The 27,275-nt window shown below is 45.3% G+C and overlaps 1 protein-coding gene across 12 annotated transcripts in view; it reads right to left on the bottom strand.

Moving 5' to 3' along the window:
* Positions 1-27,275, bottom strand: part of Pknox1 (PBX/knotted 1 homeobox 1) — a 64,547-nt gene continuing 37,272 nt past the window's right edge. For 11 of the 12 annotated variants that reach the window (XM_045149766.1, XM_045149768.1, XM_045149771.1 and 8 more), the window contains 8 exons: positions 26,579-26,750; positions 24,359-24,529; positions 20,965-21,064; positions 19,209-19,306; positions 14,785-14,913; positions 9,517-9,593; positions 6,317-6,489; positions 1-3,182 (listed from right to left, as the gene is read on the bottom strand). In XM_045149766.1, coding sequence (XP_045005701.1) covers positions 2,971-3,182; positions 6,317-6,489; positions 9,517-9,593; positions 14,785-14,913; positions 19,209-19,306; positions 20,965-21,064; positions 24,359-24,529; positions 26,579-26,750 — 1,132 coding nt within the window. In that variant the 3' untranslated portion in view covers positions 1-2,970. The remainder of the gene's footprint in view (positions 3,183-6,316; positions 6,490-9,516; positions 9,594-14,784; positions 14,914-19,208; positions 19,307-20,964; positions 21,065-24,358; positions 24,530-26,578; positions 26,751-27,275) is intronic. The other variant, XM_045149777.1, reaches the window with a different exon arrangement.

Here is a 27,275-nt window from a genome sequence, read left to right as displayed (position 1 = left end):
CTTTATAGAATAAAACATCCATAAGGCATGTTTCTATTTTTAATTTTTTTGCTTTGATAAATCAATTGCTTCACAAAAATCCTTTTAAAGACAACAATCCAAGAAAACATATTGTTACAGTATTCACATTTTAAAGATTGTCAGTTTCAAAGACCAAACATAACTAAAAAAGGCAGATTGCTGAGTTCTGCCACTAACTGCCAGAGGCGGTCCTCGGGGTGGCCAACACAACTGCCGGCATGCTGAAGCCGTCCAGAGATGCATGCCCCTGCTGCTGCACAGAGCTGGACCAGCCACGGGACGGCTGTGAGTGGCCCAATGGCCCTGGCTAGAAGGGTCATTGTGCATACTGCGCAGACACTTCTTTCTACTTGTTTGACAATCTGGACTCAAAAGGCAGAAGACTGAGCCCCTGTGGGGTAGGCCACCAGTCTAGTATTCTGCTAGGAGTTTACCAGCAGGAATTAAGACAGGCTAGCTGTCACCCTCAGAACACATTCAGGGCTCCAAGGTGAGGGAGGAGCTGAACAAAAATAAAAGAGGGATGGAACTTGACTGTTTAAAACAAGGCTCAAAGGGGACACATTTCTGCCAAATAGAAAGCAAGTGCTTTTTTTTTTTTGAGACAGGATTTCACTGTGCATCAAACTCAGCAATCCTCCTGCCTCATCCTCCTGAATGTTTAGAATTCAGGTATACACCATCACGCCTATATGAATACCCAGCAGATGTTTTTAAGGTGCAAAATGACCTCAAATACACTGGGTCGCAGTTCTTTGAAGCAGGTGGAGTGCCTCACAAGAGCTACCCAGAAGCACCTCGGTTACCCGTGGAGAGGAAAGGAAATGCAGGATAGGCTCCCAGCAGCTCTCTCATGTGTCACAGGCTGTGTAGAACAGGCTGGCCTCCAGCTCACGGGCCTCCTGACTCAACTTCCCAAATTCTGGGATTACAGCACTGCATACCATTCACCCACACTCTGATGATCTTCCTACTATTCCACAGAATTTAGCAAGTGAGAGTTCAGGGCGTAGGAAACAGATTTCGGCTGGAAAGGACATAGTGCATCATTTTGCATGGTATTCAAATCCCTACTAAAGCAGCCCCAGTTAAGTGAGATCTCCACAGACATGGTTTCGCCCACCAACAACCATGAATCCATACTCTGCGGACGTGCTCCTGCTCTGCAAAAGAGGGAAGGAAGGAGGAGAGGCTGATGGCTACCACAGGGCCAAGTTTCAAGAAGCCCAACAAAGTTGGCACTAAGTAGAGTCAAACTGATCTTTTAGGAGTTTTGTTTACTTGACAAAACATTAAAAGCAATTTATAAATAAGGAAGGCAATGGGTGCTAAAATGTTTTTCTCGAGAGTTGCTGTGCGTTTCCTTGTAGCTGACGCTCCAGCGGTGTTTGGAAGGACCCTCCCCGTGCTTCACACTGACCAAGGCCATGTCCTGGACGTGCTCCCCACACCTGACTGGGTGTGAAATCCACTTGATCCAGGAAAAAGCGTGAACTACCTAAAGACACCCCAACATAACCTTGGTCCGTAACCACTCGTCACAGCTCTCAGGACCTAGTGTGCTTGCTGCCCCATAGCTGTCTTCTGCCAGCAGATGGGCCTTAGCACCCACCGAAGATGACACTGCAGCTCTGCATGAAGCCGGGGACTGCTTCCTCTGAGAAAAAGCTTCACTCCTAAGCAGACCAAGAAAAATCAAAGCCAGACATAACTTAGCTTACTCTTCTGTTTGTCTTGTCACTTGTCAATGAAGCCCCCAAGTTATTCATTCAAATCTCATATCAGAGAAGGGAGGCAACCACCTGTACCAAGAGCATGTGACAACAGCAGAGCCACACAGGTGTGTCGTGTGTAAGCCGATGGGGATCTATCGTCATGACACTGCCACGGTTCAATTCATCGCCGGGACTTCAGGGCGTCTTCCGATTGTGTAAGACAGTTTGAGTGTTTGCTGTTTACCCCAGCTCTGAGCCAGTGGGGTAGAGCACATTTTATATTAGTTTATATAAACATTCTATGTATAACATATTTTGACTAAAAAGTTCTAAAATACCCAGTTAACATGGTAGGTAACCATGTAACTGCAGTCAGATCTGAATTAGGGTGGGCTAGGTATGAGTGCCCCCCACTTACCGTTCGTCCCACTGAGCACGTTCTTGTAGAGGCCTGTGTAGATAAGTATAAAATGCAGTTCCAAGCATTACAAAGAAACAAAGGATCTGGAGATATCAAAATTTCACTAGACAGTTGTTTTTTTTAGCACTGAAGGTAGACTTCCTCCTCCCTAGGGAGCAAGAGACCACACAAGGGTAGTCTGCAGTGGGCAGGACACTAAATTTAGGCAATTCCAAATTGAAAGAAGCACATGCTGTTCCTTCTCTAGCAATTTATCCTCAATATAATCATAATCCAATTCATAACGAATTTATAAAAATAGCTTTTTATCCAATAATTCCAGCAAGGTAAAAATAGGAGTTTCTTTTTCTCTATAGCAAATGAAACAGGCTTGCTGCCCACCAGAGAACTGAAGTGTGGCGTGGGTCGCCACCTGTGCCTGGGAAGGTGCACACAGCCCACTGCGGGCTGCCGGCCCCTGCACCACATCTTCAGACGCAGCCACTGTGATCTGCTGTAAACACAGAACTGTTTCAACTGCATACAGTTGTAGGAAATGGCAGCGCTGATCCTTAATCTAATTAGGGACTCAAGGGCAGGGATCATTCATCCTGTTTCTAGCGGCACACACACACACACACACACACACACACACACACACACACACACGAAGTCGCTGCACCAGTAAAGACGCTCTTGAAGCTCACTATGAAATACAAAAGTGCACTCTTCTATATCTACATATAAAACATATTAGAAATAAAACTGTAAAATGTTTGCTGAGCAAACAAGAAGAAGTCAGGTGACGGCTCCAAACTGGCTCTGCTGCCACGTCTACTGCAGGGAGTCACTGTTCTCCAGCACCAGACTGCCCATGTGCGTGGGAGCCAGCGCACCCCCATCGTCCTCGGTGCTGTCCACGGACTCATCCTCACTCTGTCCTGCCATCATGACCTGCTGCACAGCTAGGGTGGCCCCGTCGGAGGACAGGGACTGGAGGCTGTCCACATTCATGTTCACAGGTGTGGTGATGGTCACAACAGCACCTGTGGAAGACACAGAAGTGTCACTCCTTCAACTCACACTCAGAGAAAAGTGCTCATGACACAGCCAGATGTTGACTGCTGGTTTGGCCAACAGTTAAGTAGTGTGTGTGTGTGTGTGTGTGTGTGTGTGTGTGTGTTTTGTTTATTAAGATAGGGTCTTCACTATGTAGCCAAAGCTGTTCTTGAAGTCTCCGTCATCTTCCTTCCTAGGGGCTGTGTTTCCCAGTATGTGCCACCATTCCTAGCTAAAACATGCATGCTTATGAAAAGCTCTCAAAGCAGCCCAAGTCAAGCAGCGAGAGGTGCAGGGTGAGGAGCAGGTCCCTACAGCAGAGCACACCACAAAGAGGTAAAAAGAAGCCCAAACCCAGAGGATGCTAACAAGAAACAATAAAAGAATTAGCTAAAATAAGGGAGGTCAACTAGAATGGAGAAAGCAAAATGAAAGCTTGTAACATGAAAATTCCTTTCCTACAGCCTTAACAACAGTGAATGGATAAGAAACCACGCAAATTCCCAGAGACAGAGTCAAGGGCCAAGCCACTGCACAGCAGACGCAGGTCAGCGCGGAAGACCTAGGAGTACTAACTTGTGAAACTCTTTGAGAAGCACTGGGAGGCGGTGAGCGCAGGCTTTAAAGGGGGCTCCCTCATCTACTCACTCCTGTCTATGCACCCAATGCACCATGGAGCATATCTAGGAAGTGGAAGCCAAGAGGGAAGAAGTTTGCTTTTTGCTGGGTTGCTTGTTTTGAGTTTTTTCCACCATAAACAGGCACTGGCTCTTCTGAGAAGGGTAGGGTGGGGAGAGACAGAGAGAGAATGACAACAGCTAAGGTTTGGAAGAGTGTTCCTCAAAGGCCTAAAGGCTTGGTGGCTGTGGTAGTTGTATTACTGTCTACTTGACAGGACCTAGAATGCCCTAAAATGAGCCTCTGGACATTCCTGTGAGGCAGTATCTAAGTTAGTTTAGCTTCTGGGCAGGCCTGTGAAGATTATCTTGATTAGGTTGAAGTGGGAGGCCCCACCTTAACTGTGGGTGGCGCTATTCTATGGACTGGGGTCCCACACTGGACGATGAAGAAAAAACTGGCTGAGCACCAACATTCTTGCCCTGCTTCCTGGCAGAGACCACCTGCCTCCTGCTCCTACCACCATGCCCTCCCCACCGTGATGGGCTGCCACCTGGAACCGGGGGTTGTAGTAAAACCCGTCCTTCCCTACGTGGCTTCTTGCCTGGTATTTATTTGGTCATGGCAATGTGTGAAGTAACCAGTACAGTGGCACTGCTTGGAAATGATGGAATTTGAGAGGTGGGCCTTGGGGCAAGCACCCAGAGAGTGTGGGATCCTGGTTTCTTCCTTTTCCTGACTCTTTGCTCCTAGTTTGTCCCATCATGTGCTCCTGCTGTGATGAGGCTCCCTTGTCAGAGGCCTTAAGCACCCAAGTCTCTAAAACCATGAATGAAAATAAACTTTTTTAAGTTAAGTGCCTTAAGAGTTTTATTATGGTGATGAAATGGTAACTGTCACAAAAATATTTTTCTGATTATTAGGCTAAATCAAAAAGCAAAGGCTGAAAATACAAGCTCTTTTTAAAATGCGTATGTGTGCATGTGTTTGTATGTGGGTACACACAAAAGAGTGATAGCATGTGCATGTGTGTGTGTGTGTGAGTATGTAGAGTCCAGAGGACAGTCTTTGGTATCATCCTCAAGAGGGTGTCCACTTTTTTTTTTTAAAGACAAGGACTCTCATGGGCCTAAGCTCACAATGTAGACTAGACTAGCTGGCCAGCAAGCTCTCTGTCTGTCTCCCCAGTACTGGGACAAGTGTGCGCCACTACACCCGGTATTTTATGTGAGTTCGAGAGACCAAATTCAGCCCTCATGCTTATAAGGCAAACGCTTTACAGACCGAGCTATCTCTTCAGCTCTGAAAATGTGAACTTCAAGTGTGAACAGAAGACCTCCATACATTAAAACCTAAATAAGAAAGATACAACATTACTTGGGAAACCTGGCTTTAAATATGTAAGACACAACTCAAGATTTGCTAAACGGAGCCAGGGGTTTTGGTACATACCTTGTAATCCCATCACATGGAAAGACTGAGGCAGGAGGGACCACATGTTCAAGACTAGTTGGGGTTATTTAGCTAGACCTTGTCTCAAAAAAACAAATGAAATAGCAAATAAAGTATAATGTACAGCAGCTTTTTGTCAGGAGCAACACAGCCATGGGAAATCCCCTTGAGCGTGTCTGGTAGAGCGTCATTAGCATGTGCACGAGGGAAGATCGGGCTGGGAAGGGGCCATCTACGAGATGGAAGGAAACAGTGTCCTGTGCTTACAGAACCACACTGGAAAATGTACCAGAAGGCACTGTGTAGAGAACTCAGGAAGGTCTGGCCTCAGCCTGCGTATTGTCAGTTCCAGACTGAACATGGCTGGGGACACCCAACAAATCTTAAGAGTCAGACCCCAAAGGGTCAAACAATTCCCAACCACCTTAGCTCTGTTCAGGGTAACACAGGAATAAGCAAATATACAGCAAGGCAAAACACACAATGTCTGGCACCTAGTCAAAGTTCACCATGCATGCAAACAAGCAGAAAAAACCAGGAGTAACTCATGAGGCTGAGGCAGAAGGACTGCGAGACTACATCTCTAAAGAAAACAAACTGCACAGAAACAATCCAAACTCTGAAGAGCTCATGGAAACAGAAAGATGCTCATCAAACACATCAATGTTGGCCTGTGACAGGAGAGAAGGACGAGAGCAAAGGGAACAAACAAGATGTGAGCACACGCACTAACAAACATGTCACACAGTGAGAACAGGACTGACAGCCTGAACCCTAAGATGGGAAGGACAAGGAAGTCAAAAATGTAAGCAAGGGACAGAACGTTTGATGACTATTCTCTGAGAAAGAACACATAGTGTGTGCATGCCTGTAATCCTCTACTTCCAGCAAATCCATCAAGCATGCTCTAATGTGAGGTCACGTGGAAGCTTCCGTGAGCTTCAGATGTAAAGAGAGGCCCTGAGCACTCAGCATATTACGTAAGCTCACAGCCGACAATGGCTAACCTGGGCTTTTGTCCCCCCCCTTTCCCGTGCTCTGCACCGCATACCTTCTGACATAGTGAGCTCACTTGGTGGTGGTTGTGCTACTCCTGAAGCAATTGAGTCGGGCCAAAACCTCTGAACTGGCCTGTTCTGGGCAGTTTTTTTTTTTGTTTTTGGTGTCTCTGAACAACTGGAATCCAACATGGGCTGGAGAATTCGTCTTCGGGCATTGATGAACCTGTGTGTGGACAAAGGAAGGAAGCTCAGCCCCAAGCAGAGTGACACTGTTAATGACCACAGCTTGAGGAACCATGCTGAGGACAGTACAATCTCCACCACATGAACCTCAGAGGAGCATCGAGCATGGGAATTGTCTAAATCTCAGAAGATAAAAACAAAGCTTGCTGTTTAAAAAAGAACTAATTTAAATAAGGACCCATTTTCCCACAGCACCTTTATGATTTTTTTGTTTTGTTTTTTACCTTATCTGATTTGCTCCATATCCGTGAATAAGATACATTCATAATGACATGAATCTCGGAATTTGACTATTTTCCTTTAAAAAATGTTATTTATTTATTTGAGCAGAAATAAGGGAGGGACGGAGAGAATGGGCATACCTGGGCCTCTTATTCCAGATGCACGCACTATTTTGTGTATTTGACGTTATATGGGTACTGGAGAATTGAACCTGGGCAAGCAGGCTTTGCAGGCAAGTGCCTTTAACTATAATCCATCTCCTCAGCCCTTCACTACTTTCTCTAAAGAAAATATTCGACAATGGAGTGAGCCTTTATAAATGTCATACTCTCATTATGCCTGAGGCCACCAGAGAGCCTGACATGTAGACCTTCTCCCAACTGTGCCACCTGACAATAGGCCAAGCTATTGAGAAGACATGGTGGCTCACCCGAGCAGTGGTGGGGAGTAAGAACTGTCTTTTAAAAGGCCATTCCAAATGAGGGCTGTCTTAGACGCCCAAAGACCTAGGTGGTCTACCTGTCCTGGGTGTGGGCAATCACGAACTCCTTGATGGGCTGGGTTGTTCTGTGAGATGAAGAGCTCAAACTGAGCTAAGACCCACAGACAGAGCAACACACAGTATGGTTGGCCAGGCAGGTTGGACATGGCCTCATACTAAGTATGTGCTAAGCAGACTCATTTCAACATGACCTCTAGTGTGTCAAGTGACTGACAATAAACCTGAAAATGTAGCAGAAAAGGTCCAAGGAAGAGCCAGACTCTCAATCAGTTCTTCCCTCAGATGTCAGTGTGTGGGGACAGATCGAGCCTGCCCTGGCACACTTTGGCGAACCGTGCTCTAGGGGCTGCTTTGCTGGGGTCAATAGCAGTGGAAGAGACTATGAAGCCTCCTACAGAGGCTCCAGTTAGAGGCTCTCTGTGTCACCCAGTGTCTCTAACCTAAGCAGGACACTGGACCAACCCAGTTTATAGCTTCTCTGTCCTTTCTTTCTCAGTGGTACGAGAGACAAGGTAGTTGGCACCTCACTACACTCACACATGCTACCTGTGCAGGCTAGACCTCAATGTGTACTAGGTTTCCATACACTGTCAAAGACAAAAACATGTTTTTGGACTCAGTTTCTATGTGGCACCACAACCCTCTTTGAAAGTCCTCATCTGTAAAACATCAGAACTAGAGTGGTCAGTTGCAAGACTGCTTCACTTTAAGTTCCAAGGTGAAAGTCATTCAAGCTGTAGCCAGGCAGAGGACCATGACAATGGTCTATCCACCATGTAAACTGCATAAATTAGAAAGTCACGGAAAGTGGCAGTAGCTACAAATATGAAAGAATTTCAGAAATTTTAGAATATAGGAGTTAGCTTACTAATTATCAACATTAAAAGCTGGTATTAAGCTTTCAAGATGAGCCACTCTGGGAGCTGAGCAGAGTACTAAGTTGGGGACACAAGGGGCTGTAAATGGAGAGAAGTGGAGAGACAGCAACAGTGGCATGACAACACTCATTCCCAGTGGACCCACCAGCGGTTACACAGCAATCAAATGTGATGCTCTGACATTGACTACATAGAAATAACAAAATGGAAGCTGGGAGTCATAATACAGGCTTGCAGCCTGAGACAGGAGGATCACCAGTTTGAGGCCAGACTAGGCTACATAAAAGGAAGAGAAAAAGAAGACGATGACAAAGCAGCAGCCAGCCGTGGTGGCACTCGCCTTTAATCCTGGCACTCGGGAGACAGAGGTAGGAGGATCCCTGTGAGCTCAAGGGCAGCCTTAGACTACATAGTGAATTCCAGGTCAGCCTGCTCTAGAAAGAGACCCTACCTCAAAAAACTAAATGTAAAAAATAAAAAAGAGATTATAGCCAAGAATAGCTCTTTGTAAACACTTCACTGAGGATTTAACAAGAAATAACTCAAGTAGTACTAGAGAAATGGCTTAGTGGTTAAGCGCTTGCCTGTGAAGCCTAAGGACCCCAGTTCGAGGCTCGCTTCCCCAGGACCCACGTTAGCCAGATGCACAAGGGGGCGCACATGTTTGGAGTTTGTTTGCAGTGGCTGGAGGACCTGGCGAGCCCATTCTCTCTCTCTCTATCTGACTCTTTCTCTGTGTGTCGTTCTCAAATAAATAAATAAAAATAATTAAAAAAAAAAAGAACTCAAGTAGTATGGTCTACTATTGATACCTAAGCCCAAAGGCCAGACAAGAGAAATATTTACTGCAACACCACGCACGCTACTGCATCTGCGGCCTGATCAACAGGAAGCACTTGCTGCTCACATGGAAACTTCGACAGTGCACACTGTAGCAAGTTAAATACATGGTAGGGAGGTTTCTAAGCAGTGGCCTCACCTTACTCTTATGCCTGCCTATTCTTTCAAGGTAGTACTCTGCCTCATCTGAGTAACAGTGAAAACAAGACAAATGACTACCGACTGGAGTGGAGCAGCGCCTCCACGTGGGCACATCTCGAGTAGCCAGCACACCTGCTCTCGCCTGCCCTGTCCATGGGACTGCCCACTGAACCTTCCCGGTTCTGAAGGAATGTGAGCTGAGGCAGCACAGAGGAGGCTTTCCAGTCCCAGGATCACCTAAACACCAGGTGCAGATGTGTGCTGATGCACCATCAGCATCCTGCCTTTGGCTACAGCGTCCTGAAGGCACAGTACACCAGCGACCAGCACTCACATGCTTCCCAGAGCTTTCCTACTTCTTGGTGTCAGGAGGGCCTGGCTCTGCTGCAGTAACGGTGTGGTATCAGCAAGTGCTGTTTCTTACCAGTTGTTGACTTGGAGCAGTGTCAAATTTGTCTGAGCAGCTATCTGCTTCTTCTCATCCTCTGTTGGGTAGGGATGCTAAAAATAAAATACAGGGTTACTCCTGCCACGGGCTGATGGTTAAAACGAAATCAAGATTATCTAGGCAGATGAGAAGCATACAAAGGACCATAAGTAAAGACTGGGATCAACAAAACTTTGAACAAAACCAAGCTTTAGACTTACAAGTGACTGCTTTAGAAAAGCCGGTAACGGTTCCCGCTTACTAAGGATACCCAGGGCTATGGCCAGTGCACAACAAGGATGTGGTCAGCTACTGTCCCCGGTTCACAGGTGATGCTGATGGTGACACTGATGGCAATGGGTACTGTGGCCTGCTGTGAGGCATCCTCTGGGCCCAGCACTGTCTGAGCATGACATATCCCACACGCCTGAGTCACTGTGCTGAGGGGAGTACATGAACAGCACAGAGCACCTATTTCAGATGGCAATAGGGTGAGTATGGCCCCGGAAACCTCTGCAAGGCACCACCCCAGTTCTGTGGCTTTGCACATTGTCCAACAGCTCTGGTTCCTCTCAGCACCGCAGACATCCACTGCCATTACTATGGAATGAATGGGTACAGGCTGCTTCACAGCTTGTCACATAGCAGGTGACATGGTATCAATGGTACTCTGAGAATAAACAAATACTGTGATAGACTGATGTCACTAATGGGTTTCTCAGGATCACATCTCTGCTGGGTTAGCCTGCTGCTACAGGTCAGAAATTCAAATGTTCCCCGGAGGTCAAGTATTGAAGGCTTGATCCTCAGGCTGGACAGTGACACAGGAGGTGGGGCCTAGTCAGGGATTCTAAGATTACTGGGGGTGCCCCTTGAAGAGGACTGTGGGCCCCAGCCCCTCCTCTTGTTTCCTGGCCACCACTGCCACCAGGCACTCAGACCAGAGGCTCAGAGCCACAGACCCACCAATCACCAACCAAACTCTGAAACAGTGAGCCAAAATATATCTTTTATTCCTTGTAAATTGATTATCTCAGATATCTGTTGTAGTGATGAAAAACTGACTGACACCTATATTGTCAATGAAGAATCAAATCCAGCCAGGTGTGATGGCACATGCCTTTAATCCCAGCACTCAGGAGGCAGAGGTAGGAGGATCATTGTGGGTTCAAAGACAGCCTGAGACTACATAGTGAGTTCCAGGCCAGCCTGGGTTAGAGTGTGACCCTGCCTTGAAAAAAATAATAATAATAAAAATCCAGGAACATGTCTACTATATCATTATTATTTTATGTATTTTACATGTCACTTAAAAAATGAATTAGATCCAGATGTGGTGGCACATGCCTTTAATTCCAGTAATCAGGAGGGAGGCAGAGGTAGGAGTTTGAGGCCATGCTGAGACTACACAGCCAGGTCAGCCTGTGCCAGAGTAAGCCCATGCCTTGAAAAACCAAAAATAAATAAATAAATAAACAAAAAAACAAACCAAAGCTGGGCTGGGCATGGTGTTGCATGCCTTCAATTCCAGTACTCAGGAGGCAGACATAGGAGGATCACTGTGAGTTCCAGGTCAGTTCCTGGGATTACAGTGAACCCTTAATTCAAAAAACTAAAAATAATAATAGTAATAATAAAGTAGAAATAAATATTAGAATTCCTAGAAGTATCCAAGGGGAATGAACCCTTTCTCCAGGACTGATGACTGGTGGCAGTGTGGGAGCTGAGAGGACAAGTACCCTGCAACTGTAGGCACTAAATCCCTTAGTTTGGACCAGTGGGACCCAGATGTACATGGCCCCAACAAAGTCATGGCGCGTCACAGTGGGGACAAACAGCCTCAGATTTACCTCGGCAGTCACATCTCTCTCTGTAAATCAACAGGGTCATTCTATTTGATCTGGCAGGTAAGTGTGTGACTTGGGAGTTTGATGTGGAAACATACTGTTCTTGCCTATATAAAGCTCACAAAACATAAATGAGGCTGGAGTAGGGGTGCATACCCATTACCCCAGCAATGGTGGATGTGGAGACAGGAAGACAATGAACCTGAGGCTAGTCTAGCTACATAACAAGACCTTTCTGTAAAAAAAGAAAAAGAAACAGTAACAGCAGAAAAGGTTAGAGAGAGGGCTTAACAGTTAATGCGTTTGCCTGCAAAGCCTAAGACTCACACTCTACTCTCCAGGTCCCATTTAAGTCAGACACACAGGGACGCAAACACACAAGGCCTTACATGTGCACAGAGGGCACATGCATCTAGAGTTCAACTACAGTGGCTGAAGGCCCTGGTGTGCCAATTCTCTGTGTCTCATATAAAAATAAAAACTCAGTCTGAGGCTGGAGAGATGGCTTAGTGGTTAAGCACTTGCTTGTGAAGCCTAAGGACCCTGGTTTGAGGCTCTATTCCCCAGGACCCACATAGGCCAAATGCACAAGGTAGCACATGCATCTGGAGCTCATTTTCAGTGGCTGAAGGCCCTGGCACGCCCATTCTCTCTCTCTTTCTTCCTCTTTCTCTGCCGCTCTCAAATAAATAAATAAATAAATAATTAAAAAAAAATTTTTTTAAGTCAGTCTGTTGGGCTTGCCTCAAAAAAATAAAAAGGTTTGAGAGATGGTTCAGTACAAAGCCTGACAGGTTTGAGTACCCAGCACCCACATAAAGCCAAATGCAGAGTGGCACATGCAACTGGAATTCATCTGCAATGGCAGAAGGCCTTGGCACACCCATACTCACTGTCTGTCTGTGTTTCTCTTAATAAATAAACTTAAAATACATTTATTAAATAAAAAAACAAGTGCCAGGTATGGTGGTGCATGTCTTTAATCCCAGCATTTGGGAGGCAGAGGCAGAAGATTACCGTGAGTTCGAGGGTACCCTGAGAATATAGAGTAAATTCCAGGTCAGCCTGGACTAGAGTGAAAACCAAAAAAAAAAAAAAAAAAGCAGGAACTGGAGAGATGGCTTAGCAGTTAAGGCTGTTAAGTCTATTGCCTGCAAAGCCTGAGAATCAAGGTTCAATTCTCCAGTGCTCTTATAAGCCAGATGTACATGGTAGCACATGTGTCTGGAATTCGCTTGCAGTGGCTAGAGGTCCTGGCACACCCAATCTCATTCTCTATCTCTCAAATAAGTAAATAAAACTAAAATTAAAGAAAATACAAAGATAGGTGGGGAGATGGCTAAGTGGTTAAAGGGACTTGCCAGCAAAGCCTGCTGGCCTGGGTTCAATTACCCAGTATCTGTATTAAAGCCTGATGCACATGCATCTGTAGTTTATTTGCAGCAGCTAGAGGCCCTAGTGACTCCATACTCTCTTTTGCAAATAAATAACAATATAAAAAAAAAAAGCCACCAAGGGCTGGCATGATGGAGGAATGCTTGTGGGACCCAAACCCAGAGTAGCTAATGTTAGCTCATGGTTTCTGGGAGACAGAGGACCAGGTTCATCAATGGTGTGGCCACTGGTAAGTGGCCCATTCCACAGGAAATAACCTTCTTCTCATGATCACACAAGCTGCCTAAATTTAACTCAATGGGTAAAAAAGCAAGGCAAGAAAGTTAGATGGGGATTAATGAGGAAAAGGGGTGGAGGGAGGAGGTTAAGAAAGGATGATTGGGTAGCCAAATGTAATGATGCATGCCCTTAATCCCAGCACTTGAGTGGTAGAGGTAGGAGGATCACTGTGAGTTCAAGGGCAGCCTGGGACTACAGAGTGAGTACCGGAACAGACTGGACTAGAGTGAGACCTTACCTCAAAAAGAAAAGGGGGAATAAGATCAAAATACAGATAAGCCCGTAAGAAAATGGAAAAAATGAATAAAATTAAAAAAAAAAACAAGGGCTAGGAATAGCTCAGGGAGAGAGCATTTGCCTTGTACATGAAAGACCTTGATGGTTTTGATATCAGAGCACTGAAAGAAAATATGAAAACAAGTAATAAACAAAAACATGGGGCAGGGAACAAGAACACACTGCTAGAAAAACAAAAAGTACTTCCTACTTAAGTCTCCGACAGGGAAAACCCTGCTGCAGGAGGTGCTTCACTGGGGGGATTTTGAGTCCAGCCCCAGGTGTGTGTTCAGGGTCAGCTCCTGCTTGCTGGTGCTGGCTGCTGTCTGCTATGGATATGTGATGAAGCGAGGCAGCTTCTTTTGCCATAAGGAAGCTTCACCTGGAATCTGTAAGCCTGAAATAAACCCTTTCCTCACATAAAAGAAAGTAAAGAAAAATAAGCACTTATCAAGGCTACCCTAGTGTGTCTGAAAAACTAGATGTTACAAAGAAACAAGGGCAAGAAGGAAAAGAAAAAGTAGAAAGAAAAGAAATGTCATTCTAAGTGATCGTTATGAGCAGGGCTTCCTGTAAAGAAATTATTAAATTGGGTTGGAGAGATGGCTTAGCAGTTAAGGCACTTGCCTGCAAAGCCTAACCATCCAGGTTCAGCTCCCCAATACACATGTAAAGCCAGATGCACAAGGTGGTACATGTGTCTGAAATTTGTTTGCCATGGTTAAAAGGCCCTGGTGTGCCCATTCTCTATCAGCCTATTCTTCCCTATCTTTCCTGCACCCTCTTACTCTCCCTCTCTCTAATAAATAATAATAAAACATATTCAAACAAAAGAATTAAATCATTAAATTTAGGTGTTGGAAGGGGAAAAGCGAAAAAATAGATATAATGTTCAAGGAAACCTGGAAAGGAAGAAATGCACTAATCCCAGCATTTCAGCTGTAAACTGTTGCATCACAATCTATGGAAATGTGACCGCTGCATCACAACCTGCAGGCTCTAATAGAATCGGGCTGCTGCATCACAGCTAACATGCTGGTAAAGTAAGTAATCAGGTAGCTTCTCCCATCCTTTGCTGGATGCAGCCTATGCTTACAGCCTCACTGCCACCTTTGTGTGTCCTTCCTGCTTGGGCCAGACTCATTTCAAGTTACAAGCCAGGCCTGAACCCTCCTTAGTAAGCACAACCCACCTCCCTTCAAACCCAGTACACAAAACACTGCTACTTTCTCAAGCTTGGCCCCAAAACATATTTTCCTCTGCCTGCTTCTCAATCAGCTCTCGTGGGTTTTTCATGAGCTTAGCCGACTCTCTTTCCCTCAGTGGGGTCCACACTGCATTTTAAGTTTCTCTATGTGATTTACATAATCCTGACACTTAGAACCTGCCCCTCCTAGCCCCCTCCATGGCACTGGAACCAGAAGGAGGGTATTTCAGAGTCTCTCTTAGTGATCCAATGCATCCTTACCCCTATGTGCTGAAAGAGCCAGGACCGCATCACGTTGGTGGCATGCTTTGGCAAGACACCTCTCTTGTTCTTGGAGGAGCCATCATCTTGATGCAAGATGCTGAGATCTTGGTTCAACTGTAACTGGAGCTTTTGCACAAGTGATAAATAAGAAAGATGAAATGATGATATATCAATTAGCTCACAACATCTCAAGGAGAAAATAAGCAAAGATCTCACAGGTGAGTGGCTTACTTCCAGTAAAGGTGCCATCACTGGAACCCTGGACAGACTCATCCTTGAGGACACATATATAAGTTTGTCATTGTATCTTTGGTCTTCATCCCCATCCTGGCACACAGCTCTCTAAAACTCTTGGATTCTTCAAAGTGGCAAATATCATGAGTAAACTACTGGCCGACAGCCCCCAGGTAGCTTAAGGGTGGAGACTGATCACAGGAAAGACCTAGGTAGGACTACAGTAGAAGTGTCAACCTTTGGGAGGGCTGAGGGGCTGGCTGATGTTTAAGGAGATCACAATGGCCAGTGGGTTAGTAAATCCCACTCACATCAAAGGACATCTACAATGGCCCCAGGGGACAGGACTTGAGATGCTTCCGGTTCCTGGAGAGTCACACTGGAAGGTGTGGGCACTGTATTACCTAGCTTTGTGCATGTTTCATCCATGCACTCTCTAAGGCCTTCATAACAAGCTGATAACTGTCTCCCTGAATTCTGTGAGCTACTCTAGTAAACTGAACTCAAGGAGGTTTTGCAGCAATCCCAAAGCCAGTTATCAGAAGCAGAAGTCACAAGACTGGGTCTGAAATGGGGCCATCTTGGACAGAGTCAAGAGGCCGGTGTGAGCTACTCCCTTGCTGGTGGAGAGAAACTCTTGCAGCTTTGAGGCATAGAGGCTTTTGTGTTTACTGGTGTGGAAGAAGGAAATCAGTTTGTTTCTCCTACAAGATATAGTTCCCTGCACATCACCACTCTTTACATCAGTGATTTGGCTCTACAAAACCTGGGGCTGGTGAGTCAGACAGGATGGGTGTTAAGAGGGCCCCTGCACCCCAGGGCCACATACTCTGAAGGTAGGTGAAGCCTAAGAACCTCATCATCTATCAGCCTTCACCTGTGCTTCCTGCCAAAAATGATTTCAGGCCAACAGCAAGAAAGGACAGGGACATTACACAGTACCACTAAATCAGGACACACCACATGAAGATGGGAGAAAGACACATCACAGGATAGAAGGCGACAAAGGGCCCGTGGGGCAGAAGGGGCTCCCGCCTGAAGGACAGCCTGGAGCAAGCAGCTCTGGGAGGATGCAGTGTAACCTGACAGAATGGACTCAGGGCCCACAGAAGCTGCTGGCTCATATATGGCCACTTATACAATGAAAACATCACACTGGACAAAAATAAAGCACCACTGTGGGGCAGAGCACCACCACGATCATGGTGAGACATGCAGCAGGACTGGTGCTGGAATACTGACACTGATGACTGACTCAGTCCAACTGTGATGGTAAACAAGGGAAGGGAGGCCAGGCGTGGTGGCGCACACCTTTAATCCCAGCACTTGGGAGGCAGAGGTAGGAGGATAGCCACCCTGAGACTACATAGTGAATTCCAGGTCAGCCTGAGCTAGAGTGAGACCCTACCTCAAAAAAAAAAAAAAAAAAAAAAAGAAGGGCTGGAGAGATGGCTTAGCGGTTAAGCGCTTGCCTGTGAAGCCTAAGGACCCCGGTTCGAGGCTCGGTTCCCCAGGTCCCACGTTAGCCAGATGCACAAGGGGGCGCACGCGTCTGGAGTTCGTTTGCAGTGGCTGGAAGCCCTGGCGTGCCCATCCTATCTCTCTCTCTCCCTCTATCTGTCTTTCTCCCTGTGTCTGTCGCTCTCAAATAAATAAAAAAAAATGAACAAAAACAAAAATATTAAAAAAAAAAAAGAAAAAGAAAAAACCAAGGTAAGGGGTGGGAGACAGTGGAGGCTCTGCCACAACAAAAGGCCAACAAGAGGCTGGGTGTGGTGGTACACGCCTTTAATCCCAGCACTGGGGAGGCAGAGGCAGGAGGATTGCCATGAGTTCGAGGCCACACTGAGACTACATAGTGAATTCCAGGTCAGCCTGAGCTAGAGTGAAACTCTACTTCAGGGGGGAAAAAAAAAGAAAGGCCAACAAGGTAGTTCAAGGCACATTAAGAGGCAAGAATTATTAGAAAGAGAGGAAAATAACCACAAAAATAGCTAAAAGTTTTGGAAGGGACCTGCTGCCTGCCTGTGCAGTTCTAAGAAAGCTAAGTTGTGACACATCCCCACCTGACAGACACTCAAAGCATTGGCGAGAGGATGAGCGAGATAACACTGGTGTAGTGGTATGAATCAGACTCAGGGTAGGAATGCTGCTGTAGCAGTTGGTACTGTAGCAGTTGGCAAGGCCTGTGTAGTATACATGAACCCCGGGCTCAATTCTCAGTACCACATAAAAACCGGTCATGGGGCTGGAGAGATGGCTTAGCGGTTAAGGCAGTTGCCTACAAAGTCAAAGGACCTGGGTTTGATTCCCCAGGACCCATGTAAAGGCAGATGTGCAAGGTGCTGGATATGTTGGAGTTTGTTTGCAGTGGCTGGAAGCCCTGTCACCCATTCTCTATCTCCCCTTCTCTGTCTCTCTCAAATTAATTAAATAAAAACAAAACAAACAAACAAAAATAGTCACGGTGCTGCATACCTTTTGTTCCAGCATTTGGAAGATGGATGCAGGAGGATCAAAAGTTCAAGGTCATCCTCAGCTACATAGTGAGTTCAAGGCTAGCCCAGAATATATGAAACTATCTCTAAGACAAGTGAGCCTGACATCATGGTACATGCCTTTAATCCCAGCACTCAGATGCTGAGGTAGGAGGATCCCTGTGAGTTCAAGGATAACTAGGGATCCAGAGTGAATTCTAGATCATCCTGGGTTACAGTGCGACCCTGCCTCACTCTAGGCCAGGGAAAACAATAAACAAAAGATTAGTGGGCAAAAGGGTGGGGGAGAACCTGATGTAATCCCGCTCCCTGGCTAGTCCTTACTCTCAAAATGACTCTTTTTCATTTTATTTATTTATTTGCAAGCAGAAAGAGAGAAAAGAGAGAGAGAGAGAGAATGGGTGTCACATGAGGTCCTCTAGCCACTACAAACGAACTCCAGATGCATGCATCACTGCTTTACATGGATACTGGGGAATCGAACCTGGGTCATTAGGCTTTGCAACCAAGTACCATAGCCATTGAGCAATGTCTCCAGCCCTCAAAACCAATTTTAAGTGCGTTTGTGCTCGTAGTATAATTAACAGTGTCTTAGTGGCTATCCCCCAGGAAAGAGTCAATGTCAGCCTACTGCCACATGTGACTAGGTCAGAGCTGACCACTTCTGGGAAGCAGCAGCATGCACCACTGTCATCCCACTTGAGTCAAGGATGCCAGCCCACCTGAGCCTGCCACATGCTACCCGCCACACTGCCAGGCATGCCCAGGTGGTCTCTGAAGTTCCCCCACCACATCGGTAGTCCCCACATCCTTTTACCCTGGTGTGGTCTCACCAAAACCTGTGTGGCCCATGGTGGCAGCCCCAAACTGCAAGCACTACTGAGCACCACCCCAGGCATACTCAGATTTGCTCTTGCATTCAAGACAACGGCTGCATCCTAGGGTATGTAGAGCTCTTGTAAGGACAAAACACCACTCTGTGGGTCCCAGACCTCACAAAGTGAATCATCATTCACATGGTAAGAACTGCACTGCAAACCTTGTCTTTATGATTTACACCTACCTCAAAATGTGTGTCTCCTGAACTTACAGGGTCCCTCAGCCCTGCAGGTCTCACCTCCTCATTCTACTATAAAAGAACAGGGAGAGGGCAGGGTGACTCAAGACCATGGTGTACCACCTCTTATGTCCTGGGAGTCAGATGCCCAAAGGTTGGGGCTGATGGCTGCTGTTAGAAACCCCCTGTAGTCTCTTGTTAGAGAGATGTGGTCCAGTCACATGGATGACACACAGCAGAAAGGACTGGAGAGCTTCCAAGGCTTATAAAATTAGCTAACAGCCTCACACTGGAGGAACAGGCTGGGCCTCAGGTCTTGAAGCCTTGCCTGGCTGTTCTATACCTGCAGGGCCTCAAGTCTAGGATGGACACGCACAGCAGACACCACACAAGCTGGCCCTAACACGCAGTAACAATGGCTACTTCAGGGCGTCATGAGTAGCTTTCCTCCTTTTTCAGACTTTACTAAATTTTGTAAATTTTCTACAGTAAGGGAGAGAGAGTAAAAAGAAACATAAACTGACATTTAAACCAACCAGACAAGAAGACCTTCATGCAGAAGGGAACACCCAGCCTACTTCACTGCACCCACACACAAGCAGCACTGGCCCAAGCCCCCTAGACAGACACACCTGTGAGTTCTGGATCCTAATTGTCCCAGGAGACAATGCTTGCGTGACTACTTGGCCTTGTGGAGTGACGACGGTAACAGGCTGGTATACTGTGCCACCTCAAAAGAGAGAAGAAAGTTCAAAAATTAAACTACTTGACGTCTGCTGATTGAAAACCATTCTTCTTGATATACTTATGGAAGGAGTGCAAATGCTAGTTTGTTAAGCCTCTTAATCATTTCAAATGGTCAACTGGGCTTTGCAAACTGTTTAGACACTACAAATTATTACACCAACTCCAGCCCAATTGGCACCTACTAGGGACCTGGCAATCCCTTTCTTTTGCTTGCTTCTGCTTTCTACTTTTCCCTACAATTAGCACATATTATGGATTTAGCTGAAGATGTTGGTAATAAACACTTTTATTCTAGTTATTGTTGTTATTGTTTTCTTTGAAGCAGGGTCTAACTGTAGCCCGGGGTTGGCCTCAAACTCATGGTAATCCTACGTCAGCCTCCAGAGTGCTGGAATTAAAGATGTTGTGCCTCCATGCCTGGCTTTTTTACATCAGTATTTTACATATATGTCATCAACTATTTAAGCAGTGTGCATGTTTGTGGGGGTGTGTGCACACTATAATGAGCATGGGATGTCAATGTTTAAGGGTACAACATTTAAGTCTGTCCTCTCCTTCCACCTTATTTATTTTTTCACTATGTACTCTCAGGGTGGCCTTGAACTCATGGCGATCCTCCTATCTCTGCCTCCCAAGTGCTGGGATTAAAGGCATGCACCACCTCGCCCAGCTCTTCCAGACCTTGTTTTGAGGGTCACTTGATTCTCATTGTTTATGCTGTTTGTAAGCTTTTGGGAAATTCTCTCCTATTTCTGCCTTCCTTCTCACTGTGGGAAGCCTGGGCGGACAGGAGCCCACCACAGCTTCTGGCTTTTCAGTGTAGGCTGCAGGTCTTAGTTCAGGTCCTCAGCACAGCATGGCAAGTGCTTTACCCACCGCGTTACCTCCCCAGTCTGCAAGTTAGGTTTTGGATCAACAGTTCTATTTTTCCTGTGAGGTTCCCTTTAGGCTGTCACGTGAAGGCTTTTGTATACACTTCTACCACTCCCGTTCTATTTCCATGATGTTCCACTTTTGCAGGATTGTATACATGGTAGAGAACACTGGACTCTGTGCCCTTTCTGTAATGGTTTTGCTCCACAAGTAATTCTAAACCTAAGGCTACATCGTTGTTATTGTTTGTTTGTCTTCCCAGATAGGGTCCTGCTCTGGCCCAGGCTGACCTGGAACTCACTCTGTGGTCCCAAATTGGCCTCAGACTCACAGTGATTCTCCTACCTCTGCCTCCCGAGTGCTGGGATTAAAGGTGTACACCACCATGCCCGGCAAGGCCACATTTTTCCTTCTCCCTAGGCTGTGACAGAACTTGGAGTTTCCCACATACTGATAAAGCATAATTAAAAGCTATTATTTGAAACCATAAATTTGTTTTTGCTATATTATTTTCAATTTCTACATAAAACTTTATTTCTCAAAAATACTTTTAGTAGAAAAACACAATCTGTAGAACATGTTTAAGAATGAATACAAAATAGGCATTCAAACACCTCTAGATTTAGCCCAATCATAATTGGCATTAAAAATATCATGAAGTCAAGAAAAATTAAAATTAATAAACATTCTTCCATGCTCACTCAAATGTAATAAATCTATTTTTTTCAAATGCTCATGAACAAAGTGTCCATTTTTCCATGGTCCTACCTGCCACTGTTGCCATGGTTACGTTCCCCTGTTGCAAGGCAGATGCTGGCACCACAATTCCCTGGGGGCTGAGAGTGCCTGTGATGGCACTTTGAATCTGCTGAATGTCAGAACATACATCACAGGAATTATTAAAGCACAGAAAAGCTGTGTTCAAGCTTCAAAGAAAGAAGTACTGTCATGATCTCACAATGAGGAAGAGGCTTGGGTAACGGAGCAGAGTCAGGTGACACGTGGAGAGCAAGCATTTCCTACGGGAAACCTACAGATACAATACTAAGTGTGGGAATCACACCATGAGGTGAGTGTACAGTGAGTCTTTGCTCCCAGTGTCAAAGCTAGGCACACCCTGCTATCTGATCACATCCTCCTTATACCTGGCTCAGATAACTGTTCTCCAGGCACCAGACTTTTCAGGACAGTACAGGTATATGAAAAGGCAAGAGGTAGTAACCAGGAACAGGGGTCTTCCAAGCAAGGCTTCAGAGTCACCCTGGAGGGTTCACCTTAGCTATAGCACAGACCATGTGGCATCCCACCCATGTTAATATCTGTAGAATTCATAGGACAGCAAGCCCCAAAACAACATTAGTAAACAGAACATCAAATAGCATCCACTGAAATTCGCTCTGGGTGGGCTCCTTCATCCAGTAGGTGACAGGTTGGCAGCTAGCAGAGTAAAAGGGCATCTGGCATAAGGCCTGGCACACAGCACACCCCAACATCTGAATAGTTACCAAGCATAAGAGGGTGTTACCCACAGACAATACCTGTTGGGACTGCAACTAATTTGATGTGTAATCCTAACGGTGTGCCTAAAATCTGCTTAATTAATTTGATGACAGTGGAAGTTAAGCCATTCTAATCAATACTACAAACTCCTACCCAAAGATCCCAATGAGGGAACACAAGCTCAAAGCAAGAAGAAAGAAGGCACTAAGATCAAAGCAGATATCAATGAAATTCAAAATAGAAAAATCAAGTAAACAAAATGCTCATCACTAAAAAGATCAAGACAAACATTTAGTAAGATCAACAAGCTGGGTGTGGTGGCACACACCTTTAATCCTGGCACTTGGAAGGCAGAGGAAGGAGGATCACTGTGAGTTCAAGGTCAGTCTGGACTAGAGTGAGACCCTACCTTGAACCACCCAACACACAAAAAGATTAACAAGAATAAGGGAGGGTGGGAGACTGACAGGTACAGTCCAGGGAATGAAGCAGTCTGCTCGCACAGGTGCAGATAGAGGAGGTCAGCTCATCTCCACTCTTCAGCTTGCCATCTCAAGTGAGAAGGCCACAGTGCCAAGCACGGCCACAGCTCAGCCAGGATGACAGAGCCTTGCCCTATTGTGGAAATCGAACTTGCAATTTAAAAGCTCCCAAAGAAAACTTCTACAGGTCCCTTCAGCTTCACTGGGGAACTCTAGCTGTCATACACAATAGAAGAGTTAGCACCTGTTCTACGGACTCTTCCAGAAACAGAAGATACTCTCCAGTCCATTCTATAATGCTTGACTGTCCTGGCATCAAATGCAAGTTACACACCAGTAGTGTGAATATAAACCCCTAAATGCTTGACATGATTCAGGAATAGATGTAGAGCATACTGTGCCAAGAACAAGTGGAATTCATCCAGGAATGCAGGCTTGCTCAGTATTTGAAAATAAATCCATGCAATCTCCCATATTAACAGACTGAAAAGGAGCAATCACCTATCTCATCTTGTAGGCAAAGCATCTGACACAATTCAACACAATAGAACCCTGCAGAAAACACAATAGAGGGGAATGTACCCAACCAGATAAGGGTACCTAGAAACTCCTACACCCAGCACGACTAAGGAAGGAGGCTGACAAGTACTAGGAACAAGGTGAGAAAGTTTGCTTTTCACTTTTAAAGTTAGCACTGGCTATTTCAGCCAATGCAATGAGGTAAGAAAAGGAAACAAAAGGCACACAGATTGAAAAGGAAGCAAGTAAAACTTAGTACTTGTGTTTGATTGATATGACATGATGAAAAAAATCATAAGGAATTGTCAGGCGTGGTGGTGCACGCCTTAAATCCCAGCACTTGGAAGGCAGAGGTAGGAGGATCCCCATGAGTTCAAGGGCACCCTGAGAATACAAAGTGAATTCCAGGTCAGCTTGGGTTAGAAAGATACACGATCTAAAAAAAAAAAAAAAAAAAAAAAACACCACAGGAAAAAAAAAGGGTAAATCAACACTGTATGATTCCACTTCTATGAGGAACCTAGAGTAGTCCAGTTCATAGAGATGAGATAAGAAGAGGGGGCTGGGGAGAAGAGGGTTAGCATTTAACAGAGATACAGCTTCCTTTGGACAAGACAGGAAAGCACTAGAGAGAGACAGCGGTGATGTCCACAACATGGTGAAGGTATTTAGTACCACTGAACTGCATACTTCAAAGCAGTTATGAGAAAAAATAGCGAAGGTAGTAAATTTTATGCTATCTTACAATTTTTAGTATTTTTATTGTGTGGGAAAGAATATGTGCTTCAAGGTCTCTTGCTCCTGCAAAACAACTACAAGCCCATGTGCCACTTTATGTGGTTACCTTTACTTGGGTACTAGGGACTTGAACCCAAGCTGGCAAGCTTTGTAATGTAATGCATTTAACCACTGAACTATTTGCTCAGCCCTATTTTATATAATTTTTAGACATTTTGTGTTTTCACAATATAAATACATGAATGGTACCCTACTCTCCGTACATATGGGTGGGGGCCAACAGGGCCCAGAGTGCCGACCAAGGACTCATCCTATCCTGGTGCCACCTAGGCTGACTGCTTTGACATCATCTGGAGCCAGGCCAGGTTGAGAAACCTTGAGGATCCTTCAAGTAGGCAGCCAAGGAATTCTATAAAAGCTAGGAGTTTCAGGAGTCAATGCTAGAGTCCCAGTGACTAAGAAACACTGAAAGGGCTGGAGAGATGGTTTAGCGGTTAAGGTGCTTGCCTGAAAAGCCTAAGGACCCATGTTTGATCTCTCACCAGATCCCACATAAACCAGACACACAAAGGTGAGGCAAGTACAAGGTTACACATGGCCACTAGGTGACACAAGCATCTGGAGTTCAAAAGCAGTGGCCAAGGCCCTGGCATGCCAATTTTCTCTCTCTCCTCTCCTTCTGTCTGTATGTCTCTCTCCCTCTCAAGAAAAAAAAAAAAAAAAAGCTGGGCGTGGTGGCACACGCCTTTAATCCCAGCACTCGGGAGGCAGAGGTAGGAGGATCACCATGAGACTACGTAGTGAAGTCCAGGTCAGCCTGGACTAGAGTGAAACCCTGCCTCAATTAAAAAAAAAGAATCAAATAAAAAAATAAACAAACAAACAAATATAAAATAAACACAGAAAGCTCCAAAGGCAAGTACCTGGGACTGCACAGGGGAGTATGGGCTTCCAGGTTCCCCACTCAACAAGGTCTCACTGTTCATTTTTGTCTTCAGACAAGCAATGTACCGACTGCAGAAGTCTTTGCAGAGTTCATTAACCTTCTCCAGCTCAAGAAGATGAATACGTAGGACCTGGATTGCTTTTACCATCTACAGTCAGAGCAACAAAGACTTTTAAAGGAGAAACATGTGTTATCATACCATCATTATCACATATACTATTTTTTAGTTATTAAATGGAAACACCACCATGCTAGCAACAGAGGTAGACTAACACCAGAAATCAAACAAGCCAGGCATGGGGCACACACCTTTAATCCCAGCTCTTGAGAGGCAGAGGTAGAAGGATCACCATGAGTTTGAGGCCACCCTGAGACTACATAGTGAATTCCAGGTCAGCCTGGGTTAGAGTGAGACTCTACCTCAGAAAAAAAGAAAAGAAGAAAACAAGGGCTAGGGAGATGGATCAGCCATTACAGGCACTTGCTTGCAAAGCCTGGTTGCCTGATTCCTTAGTATCCACACAAAGTTAGAAACACAGAAAGTGATTCATGCATCTGGAGTTTGTTTGCAGAGGCAGAAGGCCCTGACATACCCATACGCTCTCCTTAAAAAAAAAGGGAGGGGAGAGGAACTTCTGGTTAAGATGTTGGCCTCCTGACCATGCCTCAGCTCCTGGGAAGGTAGTGAGATCGGAGGAAATAAACCACCCCTCATACTTTAGCCATGGCCCAGGTGAAACCACAAAGGATTTGGTGAGTTGGCTGTTAAATAAGCTCACCCTCCCATTCTTTTCTTTGGATCATATTTATGGTGTTGAGTCTTTTTAAAATCTTTGCCTAGTCATAGATGCCAAAATTCTGTTATAACTTTTCTAAAAGCTTTATAATTTTTGGATTTGGTTTTCCGAGATAGGGTCTTGCTCTAGCCCAAGCTGACCTAGAATTCACTATGTAGTCTCGGGATAGCCTTGAACTCACAGCAATCCTCCTACCTCTGCCTCCCAAGTGCTGGGATCAAAGTCATGTATCACCATGCCTAGAGCAAAAGCTTTATAGTTTTATATTAGGTCACTAAGTCTTGAGATACTATAGCAGGTGATCACTGATACCAACAATGACATTATCATTGGTCCCACTTGCCTGTGGCTCAGAAGCTACACAGTCCATCCCCTCTGCCCATAAGATCACGTACCATGTCACCCATACTCTTCAGGGAATGAGAGAAAGTCAATAACAAGAAATAAGAGCACGAGCTCTCCCAGGCCCTGTGCTAAGACAAGGCTGGACAAGCGAGCTCTCGAGAAAAGGTGTGAGCCAGGCCAGGTGTAAGCTGGAGCAAAGAGGGCTGCTGATCCTCACCCAAAAAGGAGGAGACAGACTTAGACAACCCACCTAGAACATCTCCTCACTAGTATATGAAATGGGAAATTCAAAACAAAAGTGCTAAGACCTGTGCAATTTGTTCAAGAAAAATAGAGCTTTCCCAAGATCTGCTACAGGTCTCAGTTTCTGTGTTTGTTTTCTTTCTTTTAATTGTTTGTTTGTCTGTTTTGAGGCAGGATCTCACTCTAGCCCAGACTGACCTGGAGCTCACAGAGACCTTCCTACTTTTGGCATTCTGAGTGCTGGGGTTAAAGGCATGAACCACAATGCCTGGCCTGATAAAAGTTTTGATGTCCTACCAGTGGGCTCTAATGGAAGCCCAGTACAGGAACCCTGAAACAGATGTGCAAGGAAAAGCACCTTTCTGTGGGATCTGTGTTTATTTGGGAAGGCAAATACACCGTAGGCTCACAAGGGCAGACAGTGTGAGTGCCCAAATAAAGACTATTAGCCCCATCCACATCCCCAAAGAACTCTCCACTTCCTTTGCAGAGAGTAGAGAACTCTGGACTTCAGAGCCTGGGCCCAGGAGGATGACATACCAAGTTAAGAGTCAGCATCAAAACAGGGCTATTTTGGAGTTGTTTCTAACATTAGAAAGTAAGATATCCTACCCCTATCCCTAACTCTGCAGGACTACCCCAGCCCCAGGAAACATGAGAGAAGTGAACCCTTCAAACCAATTAAGATGAGACATAAGTGATTTTATCTGTATTTTAAAAGAAAAAGTCACTAGAAGCCAGAAGACTGTAAGGTTAAAATTTCATAAATGTGTTCAATTCAAACACTAAAACAAAACATTGGCTTTACTTACTAAGTTGTCAGTTTCTGGATCTTCACAAAAGAAGGGCTTCCCTTCCTTCTCTTGCTTCCTGACAAAGTTCTCAATGTCCACATCGAAGCTGGCCGACGTCGTGCCTTCGGAGCCCTGTGTGGACTGCTCACATTTTTCGAACAGCAAAGCCAGTAATGGGAACAGCGGGTGCCTGGGGAAGAGAACAGGTGTGTGCTACATCTCTCAGAAATGCTTTGGAATGTGTATGTAAGTCATTTTTTATTTTATTTTTTTTCAGACAGGTCTGGTTATGTAGCCCAAGCTAGTCCCTAACCCAAGATTCTCCTGCCTCAGCATCTCTAGTGCTAGAACATAGGTGTGTATGTGTGTGTGTGTGTGCCTGTTTTGTATGCAAGGGATTATACTACCTCTTTATGTCACACAGTTCACCATCCAGGGCACACAATTGGTTTCCAGTATATTCTAGAGCAGTGTAATCATAGCCATGACCGTAGAATACATCATCATTCCCTAAGGAAACCTTAGCTGTCACTGGCCCCCCCACCACAAACCCACCATAAATCCACTTCCTGTTTCTATTTCTATGCCCTTTCCAGACTTTTCATATAAATGGAATCTTATATGGCATTCCACGTCTGTTACCTGTGTTTACATGACTTATCAATGTTGTAATACATACTAGTCCTTCATTTCTTTCTTTTTTAAAAAAATTTTT

The sequence above is a fragment of the Jaculus jaculus genome, chromosome 5, assembly GCF_020740685.1.
Source record: "Jaculus jaculus isolate mJacJac1 chromosome 5, mJacJac1.mat.Y.cur, whole genome shotgun sequence".
NCBI lineage: Eukaryota > Metazoa > Chordata > Mammalia > Rodentia > Dipodidae > Jaculus > Jaculus jaculus.
The sequence above is the reverse complement of the archived record's forward strand: the minus strand, read 5'-3'. Positions and strand labels throughout refer to the sequence as shown.